The 19,619-nt window shown below is 41.2% G+C and overlaps 1 protein-coding gene across 3 annotated transcripts in view; it reads left to right on the top strand.

Annotated features, from left to right (window-relative positions):
- brinp1 (bone morphogenetic protein/retinoic acid inducible neural-specific 1) overlaps positions 1-15,774 on the top strand; it is a 521,352-nt gene extending 505,578 nt beyond the window's left edge. For 2 of the 3 annotated variants that reach the window (XM_061876412.1, XM_061876413.1), the window contains one exon: positions 10,137-15,774. In XM_061876412.1, coding sequence (XP_061732396.1) covers positions 10,137-11,271 — 1,135 coding nt within the window. In that variant the 3' untranslated portion in view covers positions 11,272-15,774. The remainder of the gene's footprint in view (positions 1-10,136) is intronic. The other variant, XM_061876411.1, reaches the window with a different exon arrangement.
- Positions 15,775-19,619: the final 3,845 nt, after the last annotated feature.

Below are 19,619 nucleotides of genomic sequence, written 5' to 3'. Positions count from 1 at the left end.
TGTGTTGGCCCTGCGATGAGGTGGCGACTTGTCCAGGGTGTACCCCGCCTTCCGCCCGATCGTAGCTGAGATAGGCGCCAGCACCCCCTGCGACCCCGAAAGGGAATAAGCGATAGAAAAAAGGATGGATGGTATTGTTCTGTCATAGAGTGATTGAAGCACATACGTGTTGGTCACAAAAAACATTCACGAAGTTTGTATTACGACTGGTTGGCATAGTGATGCCAAATTTGTCCCTTCGTGGATGGGTCGACATGAACACAGCAACGGTAAGTTTAAATGATTTATTAAACTTAACAAAAGCAGGCTATGAACAAAAACACTGGAGCTAACAGACAAAATAAACCAAGGGCGCTGGCATAAAAGCTAGGAATAGAAAACAGAAAAACTATACTTGGCACGAAGGCATACAAAAAGGAAAAACAATTCATCAGCGTGAGAGCTGGAATAAAACAAAGGCTTAGCGTGAAAAGCTAGCGAGAATATACATACGTGTAGTAGGCAGTCGTGAATGTTGCTCGAAGGTAAATTAGAGTCCCAGGCAGAAGAATGAAAAGAGGAAGGCTTATAAAGGGAAGGTGATTAACAGAGAACAGGTGTGCAGGAACCGGGAGTAACAGCTGAAACTAATAAGTAACCATGGTGATGGACTAAACGGGAAATAAACGGATCAAACGGAAAATGAGAACAAAGATGGAAAAATAAACAATAATATGTGAAGATCCGAGTCACGGATCGCAACAGTTTGGTTCTTTTATGAATTTATTATGGCTCTACTGAAAATGTTTCCAAATCTGCTGGGTCAAAAGTATACATACAGCAATGTTAATATTTGGTTACATGTCCCCTGGCGGGCTTCACGGTGGCAGAGGGGTTAGTGCGTCTGCCTCACAATACGAAGTTCCTGCAGTCCTGGGTTCAAATCCAGGCTCGGGATCTTTCTGTGTGGAGTTTGCATGTTCTCCCCGTGAATGCGTGGGTTCCCTCCGGGTACTCCGGCTTCCTCCCATTTCCAAAGACATGCACCTGGGGATAGGTTGATTGGCAACACTAAATTGGCCCTAGTGTTTGAATGTGAGTGTGAATGTTGTCTGTCTATCTGTGTTGGCCCTGCGATGAGGTGGCGACTTGTCCAGGGTGTACCCCGCCTTCCGCCCGATTGTAGCTGAGATAGGCGCCAGCGCCCCCCCGCTGCCCCAAAAGGGAATAAGTGGTAGAAAATGGATGGATGTCCCTTGGCAAGTTTCACTGCAATAAGGCACTTTTGGTAGCCATCCACAAGCTTCTGGTGGAATTTTTGACCACTCCTCTTGACAAAATTGGTGCAGTTCAGCTATATGTGTTGGTTTTCTGACATGGACTTGTTTCTTCAGCATTGTCCACACATTTAAGTCAGGACTTTGGGAAAGCCATTGTACAACCTTAATTCTAGCCTGATTTAGCCATTATTTTACTCTTTGTAAAGCATCAGTTCCATTGGCAGCAACACAGGCCCAGAGCATAATAATACCACTTTTATGGGTATGCAGAGGGAGGTGACGGCTCAGACACCAGGGGGCAGTAAAGTTAAATAATTTATTATATATATGTCAATAAATATAATAAAAATAATAAACAATATTAACAAATAAACTAAGGAAATGAATTGTGACAAAACTCAAGAGTGTGTATGGTGTAAGACTATGTGTAAAATTTAACTGAAGTGTGTGTTACCAAAGTGTTGAACAAGATACGAGGAAGTCCAGGGGGCGGGCAGATGATCAGGGGCGAGAGAGAGGCGTCAGAATCCAGGGGCGAGCGAGGACTCGAGGAACGAAAGGAGGCAGTCAGGGTAAGACGGAGATCCCGGGAAAAGTGAGACACACAGCTCACTTTACAGGCGACGGAGGGTACTGCAGGGACATGGGAGAAGACAATGGACAAATCAAGCAAACGGAGAGGAAACAAGGATAGAGCAAACAGCTTCGCTTACGGTACACCATGAAAACTACTAAGTTCCCGCGCCGATCCTTGGGTCCACTGGTCTTTTATCCTGCTCGCTCTCATCAATACCAAGTGTGCAGATTAGCAATTGAGTGCAGGTTTGTCGCTGCGTGGGCGTGCTGCGCTCAGCGTGAGCGGGGGCGTGTCCTGGCGAGCAGTCAGATGACTAATTGTGAGACTCAGATGCAGAAGGAAAAAGCAGACTGTGCGTGCGCCGTAACAACCACTACCATGCTTGACAGTAGACATGGTGTTTCTGGGATTAAATGCTTCACCTTTTTTCCCCCAAACATATTGCTGGGTATTGTGGCCAATCAGCTCAAACCGCTGATCTTGATAGATTGAAAAAATTAACACCAATGAGTTGACTGATGACTAACATTATCATATAATGTATTCAGAAAATATAAATAACGACAAATTAAGTATACATACTACTAACCCCGACAGATAATTGAAAAAAAAAAAACATTTTCAGAATGTGCTTGTTCTACTTTTAAACAAAGAAAACAATCTGAAGTTGTCTTTATTTTTAAATTATCGTGCCGTGATTTTACCAGTTTGGCCCACTTGGGAGTAGATTTTTCTCCATTTGACCCCCGATCTAAAATTAGTTCGACACCCCTGAGTGAGTTACATAAATCTCATTACGGAAACACGACCAAAAAACCTAGAGGACTTACAGTAAGAGGAGCCTTGTGGAACGCCTCAGTTATGCAAATCACAGACGCTAGTATTCGTTAAAATGTCAATGCAAGGATTTGCCAATGTGTTTATAGTGGTCCAAGTTCCTCTTTACCAGTGTTTTTCAACCTTTTTGGAGCAAAGGCACATTTTAGTTCGTTAAAAAAAGCCAGAGGCACACCACCAGCAGAAAACATTAAAAATGTACACTCGATAGTTGATATTGACAGTAAAAAAATCATTGTTGCAATTGCTGGATATGATTTCAAACCATAACCAAGCATGCATCATTATAATTCTTGTCTCAAAGTAGGTGTCACGACCTGTCACATCACAGTGTGACTTATTAGGTGTTTTCCTGCCTGTAATGTCTTGCGCTCGTATTTTGGTGGCTTTTCCTGTTTTGTTGGTATTTTCCTCTATCAGTTTCATGTCTTCCTTTGAGCGCTATTCCCCGCATCTACTTTGTTTAAGCAATCAAGACTATTTGAGTTGTGCGGACGCTATCCTTCTTGTCATGTCATGTACGGATGTACTTTGTGGACGCCGTCTGCTCCACACGCTGTAAGTCTTTGCTGTCGTCCAGCATTCTGTATTTGTTTACTTTGTAGCCAGTTCAGTTTCAGTTTCGTTTTCCACAGCCATCCCTTAGGTTCAATGCCTTTTTTAGGGGCAATTGCCTTTTGTATATGTTTTGGTTTAAGCATTAGATACCTGCTGCCACCTACTGATATAGAAGAGTATTACACGGTTACTCTGCCGAGCTTTAGACAGCACCGACACTCAACAACGGCACTTTATTTGCAGATTATAATTAATGGTTTGCATGAAATATTTTTAACCCAAATAGGTGAAATTAATTAATCTCCCACGGCACTTCAGACTGTATCCACCGGCACACCTGTTTGAATAGCCAGTCGAATAGCTTCGGGTTTGCGAGTCACTGGTTACTGTGATGAACACCTTACATCGAAGTGGTCCTTCATCTGTCTGATCTGTTTGGCAGCAAAACAGAGCATCATACTACCACCACCATGCTTGACAGTAGACATGGTGTTCCTGGGATTAAAGGCCTTACCTTTTCTTTTCCAAACATATTGCTGGGTATTGTGGTCAAACAGCTACATTTTTGCTCTGCCCAATGCTCTGTTCAATCTGTTTGAGAAACACGGCTTTGATTGGCAAATGTAATAACTTAAAAAAAAAAAAAAGAAACAACATTACGTAACTAAGATTGACGGTTGTTAGTTGTCTTCGGTGACATTTCATACCCTGGTTGATTACAGTAGCAGCTTGCTCAGAATAGCAAATATCGGTTACATGTGTGGTCACTAATTGGAGCGTTGCTGTGTCCTGTCATGGCACAATTATGCAAATGAGCTGCTTCAGTTTCATGGAAATGCACAATTACAACAAAAACAGAGACTCATGCTTATGTGCATAACAAACGGGACAACTCATTAGTTGTTTTTTTTGTTTTTTTTCAGTTTTTGTTCATACAAATCAACAAGTGTGTGACGGAAAAGAGTACACCCTGTCTGTTGAACAACTGCTGGTCAAATAAGAGCAACGACAGGAATGCCTCAAGGGTGATGTGTTCAACGCTCCCACTCTATCTGTCAACACCAGATACCTGGCGCTACAACTCTGATTGCCCTGGAGCTTTATGTATTTATTTTTTTCTCCCTCCGCCTAATTACAGATAAACATACGGACAGGGCATGTACCGAGAGAGTTTTGGTCTGAGTGCCCAGAAAACTCAATTATAATGATGTGGATATGATAATGTGGGTGCTTTCCAGGGGTAACGACGTTTCAAATAGTTGATGCGCAGGTGGGTACATGAAGGCATTGATTGCCTGCCAACAACTGTCCAAAGGAGAAAAATCAACAAACTGGGGCAAACAAGCAAAACAAGTTTTAAAATTGGATCAACACATGAGCCACAAGGAAGGAAATCATTCAAATAAATGTAAAGGAAATGGAGATTTTTAAAATAATTTTTCATTCGTGTAACCCAGGTGTGTCAAACGTACGGCCCGAGGGCCAGACCAGGCCCGCGAACAGGTGTTATCCGGCCCGCGGGATGAGATTGTTAAAGTACCAATGATTGTCACACACACACTAGGTACGATGAAATGTGTCCTCTGCATTTGACCCAATCCCTTGCTCACCCCCTGGGAGGTGAGGGGAGCAGTGGGCAGCAGCGGTGGCCACGCCCGGGAATCATTTTTGATGATTCAACCCCCAATTCCAACCGTTGATGCTGAGTGTCAAGCAGGGAGGTAATGGGTCCCATTTTTATAGTCTTTGGTATGACTTGGCCGGGGTTTGAACTCACAACCTACCAATCTCGGGACGGACACTCTAACCTGGGGGTCCCCAAACTTTTTGACTCGGGGGCCGCATTGGGTTTGAACAATTTGGCCGGGGGCCGGGCTGTGGGTATATATATATATATATATATATATATATATATATATATATATATATATACATACATATATACATACATACATACATACATACATACATACATACATACATACATACATACATACATACATATATATATATATACATACATACATACATACATACATACATACATACATACATATATATATATATATATATATATATATATATATATATATATATATATATATATGTGTATGTATGTATGTATGTATATGTATATTAACATGCACATGCATACACAAGTCTCCAAAACGTTAACCACCATGTTGCTACAATAAAATAAAATCAAAGGAAAATATAAAATGTGGTACTGTTTTTATAGTATGTGTGTATATATATATATATATATATATATATATATATATATATATATATATATATATTGCTCGCGCACTAATTGACTGAAAGAGCGCGCACTTGCCACTGATGATGTCAAGTTATCGATGGGAAAATGCATTTTTCAACAACATTATTTGACTGAGTGGCTAGGAGACACAACAGGTAACAAAAGTAAAATGGATTAGAAAGGACAGATATAAAAAAAAAAAAGAAAAATAAAATCAAATCATTATTTTTTTAAACTTGGGAGTCGGGACTTCCCGCGGGCCGGATTTTGGACGCTGGCGGGCCGTAATCGGCGCGCGGGCCGTTGTTTAGGGACCCCTGCTCTAACCACGAGGCCACTGAGTAGGAAGTATAAAACTTAAACTGAAATTCCATCCATCCATTTTCTACCGCTTATTCCCTTTTGGGGTCGCGGGGGGCGCTGGCGCCTAAACTGAAATTGTTTAATGAAATAAACTGCTGTTCTAAATGTGTCCACTAGATGTCGCAATAGCAATTCTTTGTATCTTTGGAGATGATGCTACCTATGTACAAACTAAACCACATGTTAGTACATCAGTCAAAGAAAATGATCAAACTACATAAATAACATCCCATAATTTGATTTTGATATTTTTTTTTTATCTTGATAGATTGAAAATTAACACCAATGATTTGACGGATGAGCATTATGACATATTTTATTCAGAAAGTATAAATAACGGCAAATAAAGATGGAATACTATTAACCGCAAAATGTAAGTTTCAACAAAAAACTATCAACATTATGATTTGTACATTTTGTCAATGTTTGGGATCCTGTTTTGTTTAAGTTATGTCCTGTTTGGTTTTTTGGACTCTTTTTAGTTCCTGCTTTTTCACTCCCCTTTCCATGGTTACCCATTAGTTTCACCTGTCATGTCACGTACCTGATTTGTTTTGACTCCTGCACCTGTTCAATCACCACAGTATTATTTAAGCCACAGTTGTCAGGTAGTCAGCCTGCCGACATCACCCTCGAGCACCCTCTACAGACCCATGATATCCATGCTGATGAACCATGCTGCTTTTTTCATGCTCTTTTCTCGGTCACAGTAAGTGTTTTCATTTTAGTTGTTCTTAGTTCTGCCATTGTGCAAGGTTTACTTTATGTCCATAGTTTTGCCTTAATGCAAGTTTTTGTTTTTTATAGGTAAGTTTGTTCTCTGCCTTGTGCGCGCCTTTTGTTTGTTCCTTTTAATAGTATAAATAAAATATGTCTTTACCTTCACGCCATGCCCGCTCCAATTGCTTTGCACCACGGGAAAACAAACCGCACCCAAGACCAAGTCATGACACATTTTCAGAATGTGGTCGTTCTATTTTTAAACTAAAAAAACGATCTGTCTTTATTGTCTTTATTTTAAAGATATCGTGCTACGATTATACCAGTCCGGCCCACTTGGGAGTACATTTTTTTTCCATGTGGATGGAAAGGAATGGGTTCGACACCCCTGAGTTACATAAATGAGATTACGAAAACTATGTCTAAATACCAAAAACCTAGAGGACTTAAAAGCAGCCTTGTGGAACGCCTCTGTTATGTAAACCACAGACGCTACTATTTGATTCAACACTTGAGCTACAATGTAGCTCGAGTGGCCGCCCTGACGGAACCATTGCTGCGGGGTATGTGAGAGATTCCTGGGATAAATAGAGAATCATGTGCCTCTCAGTCCTAGAACGTGGACCACATCTACATATTGGGAACCATGATCGCGGTGCACCTGCTGATTGGGCTGGGCATTGCTCTGGTGCAGGGGTGTCAAACCAGCAAACAGGTTTTATCCGGACCTCGGGATGAGTTTGCTAAGTTTAAAAATGAACCTGAAATTTTTGAATGCAAGAAACTGCTGATCTAAATGTGTCCACTGGATGTCGCAATAGCAATTCTTTGTAGATAGAATAGAAGAGAAAAGAAAGTACTTTATTGATCTCTGGGGGAAATTCAGCACCACAGTTTGCTCACAATAAACAATAATAATAATAGATAATATATGACATATATATAATATATGAATAATATAAATATATTCTACATATATTCTACATTTAAGTGCAGTCAAGGAACATATGCATTATACAGTCTGATGGCTGTCGGTATGAAGGACCTCCTGTGTCGTTGCGTGTTACATTTTGGGAGTCTGAGCCTTCCACTGAACGTGCTCATTCTCGTCGCAAGGTCCGAGTGTAGTGGGTATGAGGTGTTGTCCATAATGCTAGACTTCTCCTCTCTGACACCACCGCCAGAGAGTCCAGCTCCACTCCCACCACATTACTGGCCTTCTCTACCAACTTGTCCAGTCTGTTTGCGTCCCTCGCTCTCAGCCCGCTGCCCCAGCAAGCCACGGCGTACAAGAAAGCGCTCGCCACCACCGACTCTTAGAACATCTTCAACATCTTTGTACAGACGTTGAAGGATCCTAGCCTCCTGAGGAAGTAGAGGCGGCTCTGTCCCTTCTTGTAGAGGGCCTCAGCATGTTTTGACCCATTCAGCTTGTTGTCCATGTGTACTCCGAAGTATTTATAATCCTCAACCATAGTCCACATCGAACCCCCTGATGGAAACAGGGGTCGCCGGAGTACTCCTCCTCCTTCCCAGGTCCACAACCAGTTCCTTGGTCTTCGTCACATTGAGCTGGAGGTGGTTCTTTCCACACTATGTGACAAAGTCCTCCACCAGTGCCCTGTATTCATCATCATCACCATCCTCAATACACCCCACTATCGCAGAGTCATCAGAAAACTTCTGAAGGTGGCGGAACTCTGATTGATAGTGGAAATCGGTGGTGTAAATGATGAAGAGGAAGGGGGAGAGGACTGTACCCAGCGGGGCCCCGGTGTGGCTGACCAGCCTGTCAGACACACAGTCCTGCAGTCGAATGTATTGTGGTCTGTCAGTCAGGTAATCTACAACCCAGTACACCAGAGGGGCCTCCACTAGATCACATGATGTTAGTACATCAGTCGAGGAAAATGATCAAACTACATGAATAACATACTATAATTGGATTTTGGTGTATTTTTTATTTTATTTTGATTGATTGAAAATTATCACCGACGAGTTGACTGATGAACATAGCATGTATTAATGCAGTATGAACAAGAATGTTTTAATGAAGACACATAGAATCATCATACTGCTGTTATTATATGTGGCAAGTGTTCATTCAAGGCTATGGCAAAATATCGAGATATATATCATGTATCGTGACCTGGCCTAAAAATATTGAGATATTAATAAAAGGCCATATCGCCCAGCCCTAAGGTCAATTCATCGTTAAACTGTATACTGTTTTTGGTCCAATGCCTTAGTGATTATTGATCATCAGTACTTTTCAGAGGCAGTATAGTACCAAAAATCATTGATTAGTATCGCGATTCTATACTAATACCGCTATACCGTACAACCCTGTTGTGGAATATTTGACTTTCAGCTCAAACAATGGTATGGAAATAAAGAAAACAAGGACCTGGTTTAAACATTGTGTTGATATTGTTAAACTGTCAATGGCACTCACTGTAACTCAATAAAAAAATACACATTTAATACATGTGACCATCATTGGTATCGGTTGAAATCCCTCATGGACGACCATGAGTAGAAGACCTGCTCAGTGGCCTTGTGGTAAGCGTGTCCGCCCTGAGACTGGAAGGTCGTGAGTTCAAACCGCGGCCGAATCATACCAAAGACTATAAAAATGGGACCCATTGCCTCCCTGCTTGAGACTCAGCATCAAGGATTGGAATTGAGGGTAAAATCACCAAAGTGATTCCCGAGCGTGGCCACCGCTGCTGCTCACTGCTCCCCTCACCTCCCAGGGGTTGAGCATGGGGATAGGTCAAATGCAGAAGATAATTTCACCACACCTGGTGCGTGTGTGACTATTGTTCGGACTTTAACTTTAACGGCCAGACTCAGAAAACCAAAAGCCCGATCTGAACATCCCTAGTTCACATACATTTCTACAGTTCAACAAATTGTTTTTATTCTTGATCATTGATTGATTGATTGATTGATTGATACTTTTATTAGTAGATTGCACAGTTCAGTACATATTCCGTAGAATTGACCACTAAATGGTAACACCTGAATAAGTTTTTCAACTTGTTTAAGTCGGGGTCCACGTCAATCAATTCATGGTACTCAATGATCGCACTACATTTTATAACACACCCTGTATGAATGTGGTCCTGTCTCAATTCGGTCCCGTCGTCCTCAAGAGGCGAGGCGTTCGTGCTCATTCGGGTCCCTGGCTGGCGGGGTTTTCCTGGCCTGCTAAAGAATGCGACGCCATCCATCATAGTTAGCACAGGGGTTCATTAACATGTCGCGCTAACCTTGACCAACTGTGCTCTCCTCAAAAGGAAAATCTGAATCTATTTCCTCGACTCGGGAATGAAGTTCTAATACTGTCAAGATGACAGGGAGAGATGCCTTGGGGGGGGGAACGTAGGGACGAGCTCAGAATAGCAAGTGCTATCTTCCACCTAAGGGAAATAACCAAACGTCTCTGATAATGCTGACACGGCATCCTTCATCTATAGATTGCATTGATTCATTGCTGCCGTTGTTTGGTAGGTTGGAGTTGTTTACCCAGTTTTTCTCGTCTTTTCCGACAAAGGTCCGTGATGCAGTGGCTCAACAGGGTTCAGTCCTTCCTCTACTGCAACGAGAACGGCTTCTGGGGGACCTTCCTGGAGAGCCAAAGGACATGCGTGTGCCACACGGGCGTCACCCTGTGCCAGCGGCCCATCCCGTGCGTCATCGGCGGCAACAACAGCTGCGCCATGTGCAGCCTGGCCAACATCTCCCAGTGCGGCTCCTGCAACAAAGGCTACAAGATGTACCGCGGACGCTGCGAGCCCCAGAACGTGGACTCGGAGCGCAGCGAGCAGTTCATCAGCTTCGAAACCGACTTGGACTTCCAGGACCTGGAGCTGAAGTACTTGCTGCAGAAGATGGACTCGCGCCTGTACATCCACACCACGTTCATCAGCAACGAGATCCGCCTGGAGACTTTCTTTGACCCCAGGTGGCGCAAGCGCATGTCCCTGACGCTGAAGAGCAACAAAAACCGCATGGACTACCTCCACATGATCATCGGTCTGTCCATGAAGATCTGCCAGATGCGCAACAGCAGCATCGACCCCATGTTCTTCGTGTACGTCAACCCTTTCAGCGGGAGCCACTCGGAGGGCTGGAGCATGCCCTTCGGGGAACACGGCTACCCGCGCTGGGAGAAGGTCCGCCTGCAGAACTCGCAGTGCTTCAACTGGACCCTCCTTTTAGGCAACCGCTGGAAGACCTTCTTCGAGACCGTGCACATCTACCTGAGAAGCCGAGCCAAGATCCCGACAGGGCTCCGCAACGACACGGGTCCGGTGGATCTGGCCGATCCCAACAAGCGGCAGATCTATATCAAAATCTCCGACATCCAAGTGTTCGGCTACAGCCTGCGCTTCAACGCCGACCTGCTCCGCAGCGCCGTGCAGCAGGTGAACCAGTCGTACACGCAGGGGAGTCAGTTCTACTCGTCCTCGTCCGTCATGCTCCTGCTGCTGGACATACGGGATCGGATTAACCGCCTCGCCCCTCCGTCAGCGCCCGGCAAACCCCAACTGGACCTCTTTTCTTGTATGCTGAAGCATCGGCTCAAGCTGACAAACAGCGAGATGATCCGGGTCAACCACGCCTTGGACATGTACAGCACGGAGATACTAAAACAATCAGACCACCTGACTGCTAAACTGTGTTGATCACCTCAAACGTGCCCACGTCGGTGGGCTTTTTTCCTCGACTTTTGCTTTTTTTGGCCTTTTCTGCCTTTTTTGTGACGCGACTTTGTAAACATACTTTCAAAAGAGGAGGAAAAGAGCTCCAGGATGCTTCAAAGACTAATACAAAGACTGTAACATACGTGTCCCAGCATGTCCGTCGATCCCTCCGAGAACTTTTGTGTCAGATTAAAAAAAAAAATCAAAAAAAAAAATCTATGTACTTGTGAAAAAAGAGGCCTTGATTTTTCTCCCGAGGGATCAAAGGTGATATCTGAAACTGCCATTCTTCTTTGAAACATTTTTAACGGGGGGGGAAAAAAAATGTTAAAAAAATAATCATCGGAACACAAGGGCAGATTTTAGTTGAGCTAACATGCAGAATAGGCGGCGATGGTTTGATATTAAAATGCGTTTATAAAAGGATTAAAAACAGCCCTATAGTGTAGCCAACACATTTATTACGGCGTCTTTATTACATTTCAAACCGACGGCGAGTCGGCGATGCCCTTTTTGCGAGTTACGAGGCACTCTGTCACTGTTCTGACACTGGAGGCGCACGCAGCAGGCGGCGGAGAATGGATCGTCACGTCCAGCAAAAGCCAGCTGTTTATATATATATACATATACACTTAATGTGGGTGGATGTCTGCGCATTACTTTATTTTGACTCATCTTTTGCTGGTATCGTTAAATGTGTGTCATTTGAAGATCAATTGAACTGGGAAAAAAAAAAAAAGATACAAAAATACGAGCGCTTCTTTGCGTGTTTTTTTGGTTTATTTATTTTATTTTATTTGGAAGGTAATGCTGTTCCACAAAGGCAGTAGCACCTCCGGGTGCACAATGCCGTGGTCTCGAAAGTTTTAACAATCAACGCTATTTTGTACTGCTTTGCATAAAAGAAAACGACAAAAAAAAAAAAAGTTCATGTTGTGAGTGCTGGTTTGTGGAGCTTTTTTTTTTTTTTTTACTTTATTTTATTTATTTATTTTGTTTTTGGGATTATATGTTCATTGTTCAGGCATATTTATAAAAAGCCATATATCCGCCCCTCCCCCAAATAGATGTAGAGTAAGTACCATAAATGCTCTAATTATCACAGTTTTTTTTCCTTATTTAAACCACAAAGAGGAAATATTGTACAAAACAGAAGCAACAGAACCAATGTTGGAAGGAGCAAACCTGATTAATTCATTGGGAAAAACAGTATGGCAACCGACACGCTAAAGCGCATGCAGAGGTAGATACACGACATTGCCAAAAGTATTTGGCCACCTGCCTTGACTCACATATGAACTCAAAGTGCCATCCCATCCATACCCATAGGGTTCAATATAATTCCGGCCCACTTTCTGCCGTTATTGCAGCTTCAACTCTTCTGGGAAGGCTGTCCACAAGGTTGCGGAGTGTGTTTGTAGGAATTTTCCACCAGTCTTCGAAAAACGCATCATACACTGATGTTGGTTGAGAAGGCCTGGCTCATCCCAAAGGTGTTCTATCGGATTCAGGTCAGGACTCTGTGCAGGCCAGTCAAGTTCATCCACACCAGACTCTGTCATCCATGTCTTTATGGACCTTGCTTTGTGCACTGGTGCACAGTCATGTTGAAAGAAGAAGGGGCCCGCTCCAAACTGTTCCCACAAGGTTGGGAGTATGGAATTGTCCAAAATGTTTTGGTATCCTCAAACGTTCAAATTTCCTTTTACTATAACTAAGGGGAAAAAACAACCACCACACCATAATTCTTCCTCCACCAAATTTCACACTTTGCACAATGCAGTCCGAAATGTGCCGTTCTCCTGGCAACCTCCAAACCCAGACTCGTCCATCCGATTTCTAGATGGAAAAGCATGATTCATCACTTGGAAGGTCACATGAAGTTTGGAGCTGTGTTGATACTGACTGTGCAGAAAGTCGGTGACGTCCTTGCACCATGCGCTACAGCATCCGCTGACCCCTTTGTGTCAGTTTACATGGCCAACCACTTGGTGGCTGAGTTGTTGTTGTTCCCAAACTCTTATATTTTCTTAATATAACTCTGACAGTTGACTTTGGAATATTTTGGAGCGAGGAAATTTCACAACCAGCATTTTTGTTGCACAGGTGGCATCCTAAGATGCTGGAAATCACTGAGCTCCTTAGAGGGGCCCATTCTTTCACAAATGTTTGTAGAAACAGTCTCCATGCCGAAGTGCTTGATTGTATACACCTGTGTCTGGGTCAAGTGATTAGGACACTGGATTCTGATCATTTGGATGGGTGGCCAAATACTTTTGGCAATGTAGTGTAGATCCGTTCAAAACTGGTGGTCGGAGTTGGAAACGGAGACTTTAATTGGAGCATTTACGGAATCGACCCATTTAATTTGGACAAATGCTCGCACAGAACATGACGACATTGTCCGATGTTTGTTGATTTAAGGAGAGCACAGCAAAACAGCAAGTATCGTATGTCGGCAAGTCACTGAATTTGTATGTTGTTCTGCGGAGAAATATTTAAAAAAAAAAAAAGAAAAAAAAAAAAATATATCATAGAAATATAAAAGCTTAAAGTATATTTTAATGTGGGATTTTTTTGAAATGATTTTATTTTGTATTGAAACACTACCTATGCGATGTATGTTGTCGGTCACTTTTCAGTTGTTACCAGATGACAATGTATATAAACCCGATTGTTACCAACTTCACGTGTTTCACGGCACCAAAAAAGAAAAAAAGTCCTTTCACTGTAAAAGACGCCGGCCGAGTTGCAAAAAATTCAGAATGCAACTTTTTTTTTGTTTTGTTCTTATCCCCGATGCCTTTTTTTTTGGTTTGTTGTTTTGGTTTAAATCGGTAAATATTGCTGCTTTACTGTTTATTGTGACTGGAGTCTTGTGGGCATTGCAGAGGCACATATTGCATACACAAGTGTTTGTTTTCTGGAGTCCTTCATCTTGCAAACTCGCAATGATTTCCCATAATTGCATTTTTTTTTTTGAGTTGCTAGACGATATTTACTCAATAGCCGACGAAATGATTGCGAGGTTCAATGAATTCCGCCTCGGTCAGCAGTGTAATGGCGTTCTTCAAGAACGATTAATTAAAAACACACGAGTCCTTCTGATAAAATGGACCATGTGATGGGAATTGATGTGTTTTGCCCGACTTGGGATTTGCAGCTTACTAGCATGTTGACGTGGTAAACTGTGACAAATATCTGCGTGCACGCTAACAAAGTCTTTTAATGTTGTGGTTGAGTTAACGAGGACGTAAAGAAACGTTTACAGCGTTTGCTTGTATGTTTTACCATTTTTTTTTTTGGCGGGGGGGTCTGTTTGTCGCAAGGGGCCCCGTCTACCTGTCGACAATGTGCCTGAACGCTACTCGAATGCTAGCATCTCTTTCAGGACTCACCATCTCTAGTCGTTTTGTTTGTTTTTCAAGAAAAAGCGCTAAACAATCTGGGATTTATTGGCACTTTGCATAAAATTGGACCCTCCGTCAAATTGCTACCACGTTATTAAATAAGTGCCTGTTATGTAACCCTTTAACATTATACACAACTTTAAGAAGTTTGCACGATATCTTCACAATGCTTCAAAATAACACCGACGTTGGATTTTAGCCCCGATTCTACTGAACGTGTTAAAAACAAATGACGAATTCTCTGCCGGCGTTCTCAAGTGTCGAAAAACGATACTGTTGGTCTCTCTTTCACGTTGTTTTTTGTTTGTTTGTTGTGTTGTCGAGCCACTGCAAGGTCCATAAAACAAGCACATGTATGTGATGGTTTGGTTTTATATGACATGCATAACAACAGCCTCAGGCGTAACACTCGTAAAAATGCTATTCTTTAAACTCTTGCATCTAGAACACGGGGCATCATTCCGATTTGTGACCAAGATTGACTTTAGTCTTATGCCTGCAAATGTTGTTGTGCATCCACTTGCAATATATACAACTAAAATTACCGGCAATCATTTTTTTTCCACATAATTGCATAACGCTGCAGTACATAGAAGTGTCGCTTACATGTATCCATCAAATGTGTCCGGAAGAACTCCGCACCTAATACCTTGCCAATGTAATTTTTCGGGGGTTGTTTCAGTTGATTTCAGCTTCTTTCAATGAATGTTTCATATTATAATCTATTTCTCATTAAAAGGCTATATTTAATAATAATTGGCACGCGTATTTCTGCACCGAGAGCTTTTCCTGCTGTTATTCAAGAACATGGTATGACCTCCAGTTAGAAGGTTACGCTTCCGATGGTGTGCTCATGATCAGGATTATACACACAGAAAAAAAAACCTTTGTTTTTGTTGAAGTGAATGTAAGCCTGCAAATGCATTTACTAATATGTTTCCATTTACTATAATTCACAATCATGCAAAATTTGGATTAGTTTTAACCTAAAATGTGCCCAAAAAAAACGAACTATGGGTAGTCATACAGTATTTTTTATATTTTTACAACTGAAATTTTCTCACTTAAACAACTGAAATGTTTTTCTCTCACACACACAACTGAAACACTCTCATACACAATACTGAAACACTCTTATACAAACTACTGAAACACTCTAATACATACTATTGAAACAATCCCATACACACTACTGAAAAACTCTTATACACACTACTGAAACAATCTTATACACACTATTGAAACAATCCCATACACACTACTGAAACACTCTCATACACACTACTGAAACACTCTTATACATATTACTGAAATACTCTCACATAAAAAAATGAAATGTTTTTCTCCCACACACACAACTGAAACACTCTCATACACACACTACTGAAACACTCTTATACACACTACTGAAACACTCAAATACACACTATTGAAACAATCTCATACACACTCCTGAAACACTCTTATACACACACGACTGAAACACTTATACACACTACTGAAACACTCATACACACTACTGAAACACTCGTATACACAATACTGAAATGTTCTCGCATAAAAAAAAAAACTGAAATGTTTTTCTCTCACACACACTACTGAAACACTCTCATACACACTACTGAAACACTCTTATACACACTACTGAAACATTCTAATACACACTATTGAAACAATATCATACACACTACTGAAACACACTTAAACACACTATTGAAACAATCTCATACACAATACTGAAACACCCTTATACACACTACTGAAACACTCTAATACACACTATTGAAACAATCTCATACACACAACTGAAACACTCCTATACACACTACTGAAACATTTTTAAACACATTATTGAAACAATCTCATACACACTACTGAAACACCCTTATACACACTACTTAAACACTGTAATACACACTATTGAAACAATCTCATACACACTACTGAAACACTCTTATACACACTACCGAAACACTCTCATGGCAGCTCCCACCATCAGTGTGTGAATGTGTGTGTGAATGGGCGAATGTGGAATACTGTCAAAGCGCTTTGGGCTCCTTAAAATGGGGTAGAAAAGCACTGTACAAGTACAACCCATTTACCATTTAATACACACTATTGAAACAATCTCATACACACTGCTGAAACACTCTTATACACACTACTGAAACACTCTTATACACACTACTGAAACACTCATTCACACTACTGAAACACTCTCATACACACTACTGAAACACTCTTATACATACTACTGAAATGCTGTCACATAAACAACTGATATGTTTTTCTCTCACACACTACTAAAACACTCTCATACACACTTCTGAAACACTTTGACACACTACTGAAATACTCTCATACACACTACAGAAACACTCTCATACACTACTGAAACACTCTTATACACACTACTGAAATGCTTTCACAAAAACAACTGAAATAGATAAGACCATTTCAGTAATGTGTATTAGAGTGTTCCAGTAGTGTGTATGAGAGTGTTTCAGTAGTGTTTGTAGGAGAAAAACATTTCAGTTGTTTCAGTAGTGTATGTAAGAGGTAATTCCGAATAATGTCCTTAACAGCCCCTCATAAAAACGTCTGACTTCTTACACTCTGTTTCCCCTTGCGGCGCCACATTTGACCGATGAAGTTCGAGAAAAGTTTCAAGCGGGAAGAATTATCCCTAAAGTTTGGATATTTGTATTTGACGAGCTCAAAAGAAGGCTGCGTGGTTGTGAGCGTTGGGCTTCTTTGCAGCCGGTAAATTGAGCCGAAAGGATGAAGAAAGAGGACTTAGAGGAAGTGCTTTTAAAAGGCGACCTACTGCGCTTAGGCTCTCCAGCACCAGGGTAAGGCTGGAGTTGAAGGGAACACACTTTGGCCTTTTTGAACGAGCACATTTATCTCTCCGTCTTTTAAAGCCCGGTGATTTCAAGCATCCTCCAGCATCCAACAGAAACTTGTCGCACTGGAGTTTAAAGTAAGATATATAATAATGTAAAGGCAAACTCCTCCGCGAAAAGAACAAATATGGGGCTAATTGAACTGTTCTAGTTATTACCTAAGTGATCTTTAATCAATCAGTCCCTATTCTCTCCTATGGAATACCTCCTGGGATCTATACGCACCTCTTTTATTTTTTTTAAACTGGTAATATACCAAACTGTGAAAAACTGCTAATTTCAACACAGCATCAACTAAGTGATAACTTTTCCTACATAAAGAATGAACAATAAGATCTTTCCACACATATACCGCTTGCAGACATACTTAAAAAATGGTACTTTCACACAAAATAATATCCAATACATGTACTGTATTTTCTGGACCATAGAGTGCACCGGGTTATAAGGCGCACTGCCGATGAATTTTATTTTTGATCTTTTTTTCCCATATAAGGAGCAACATAGGGCGCATTGAAGAAGTCATGTTATGATTTTTTTTTCTAAATGTAAAACACTTCCTTGTGGTCTACATAACATGTAATGGTGGTTCTTGGGTCAACATGTTGCATAGATTATGTTTCACAGATCATCTTCAAGCCGTTTTCTGACAGTCGCTTTAGGATGCGCCATTTTGTGGGCGGTCTTATTTACCTGGCTCACCTTCAACAGCGTCTTCTCCCCGTCATCTTTGTTGTAGCGGTGTAGCGTGCAAGGACGGGAGTTGAACAAGTGTCAAAAGATGAAGCTAACTGTTTTAATGACATTCAGACTTTGCTTAACTCAATAATGGTGCAGCATCTCCTCATTCGGAAACAAAAATAAGGCCGGAATTTTGTCCATTGAAAAACCGTCCGACCGGAACTCTACAATAACTAAAACTCCTTGATTGAATAATGTAAACTCACTACACCGGTATTTTTTAGCGCTTTCATGGCGAGTTTACTGCCAGATATAATAACAACTTTACACTACTTTATATTAGAAATGGCAACAGTGGAGGATAAATGTCCCATAACAAGAAAATAGAGAAAAAGAAGAAGCTTATCGACTATGGTGTGGTCACGGGCTACAAAGGCGAACTCGATCAATATTCCAGGATCCATGCAGATTCCAAATACAGATCAGCAGCACCAGAAGGTAAGAAAAGTTGCTTTTTTATAATATTGTGAAACAAAACGCCGGATAATATGTCTTACCTTACACACACACCATAAAATTTGTACTTTGAAAAACATCAAGCGGTGTTTTTTCATAGCTTACCAAAATCGTACTAAAACATTTTGATAGATTTTTGAGCGCCGTGTGTAATGTTCACATTTTTTCAATGGAACATGTAAAATGTTGGTGTTGTTTACTCAAGTCATATTGCTATCATATTGCAATCTAAATATATCTCTTATGTTTGACTGCCATCTACTGGTCACATTCTCTGAAACGCTAGTGATTTAAGGCTGTTTAAGAGAACTTTGATTGATTGATTAATTGATTGATTGATTGATTGATTGATTGATTGATACTTTTCTTTACACCATGTACCAAATAAAATGGCTTCAAGGTCGGTAAATAAAGCCAGAATTATTCCCAATACATTAGGCGCAACGGATTACTGTCAAGTTTTGAGGGAAAAATAAATATTTTAACTGCGCCGTATAGTCCCGAATATACGGTACATCTAAACCAATGGTACCACCTCAGAAAACACTTGGCTACATACAGTAGCTTAGTAGGCCTAAATATCCATCAAAGTTGTATTGAACAAGTCTATTTCATATTTATGGCCACTGTAATATCAAACACAGTTTGAACAGTAACACTGTGTTTGAATGTTAAAGTGATTCTTTGGCGTCCCACTAGTTGGAGCCCGCGTACCACAAGTCCTACAGTTTGAGAATCACTGATCGAGAGCGCAAGAAAAGGTTTTAAATGTTCATTAAAATCATCATAGATACTCTTTAAATCAAATGTTTGCATT

This window comes from Nerophis ophidion, linkage group LG17 (assembly GCF_033978795.1).
Source record: "Nerophis ophidion isolate RoL-2023_Sa linkage group LG17, RoL_Noph_v1.0, whole genome shotgun sequence".
NCBI lineage: Eukaryota > Metazoa > Chordata > Actinopteri > Syngnathiformes > Syngnathidae > Nerophis > Nerophis ophidion.
This window is presented reverse-complemented; position numbering and strand designations above follow the sequence as displayed.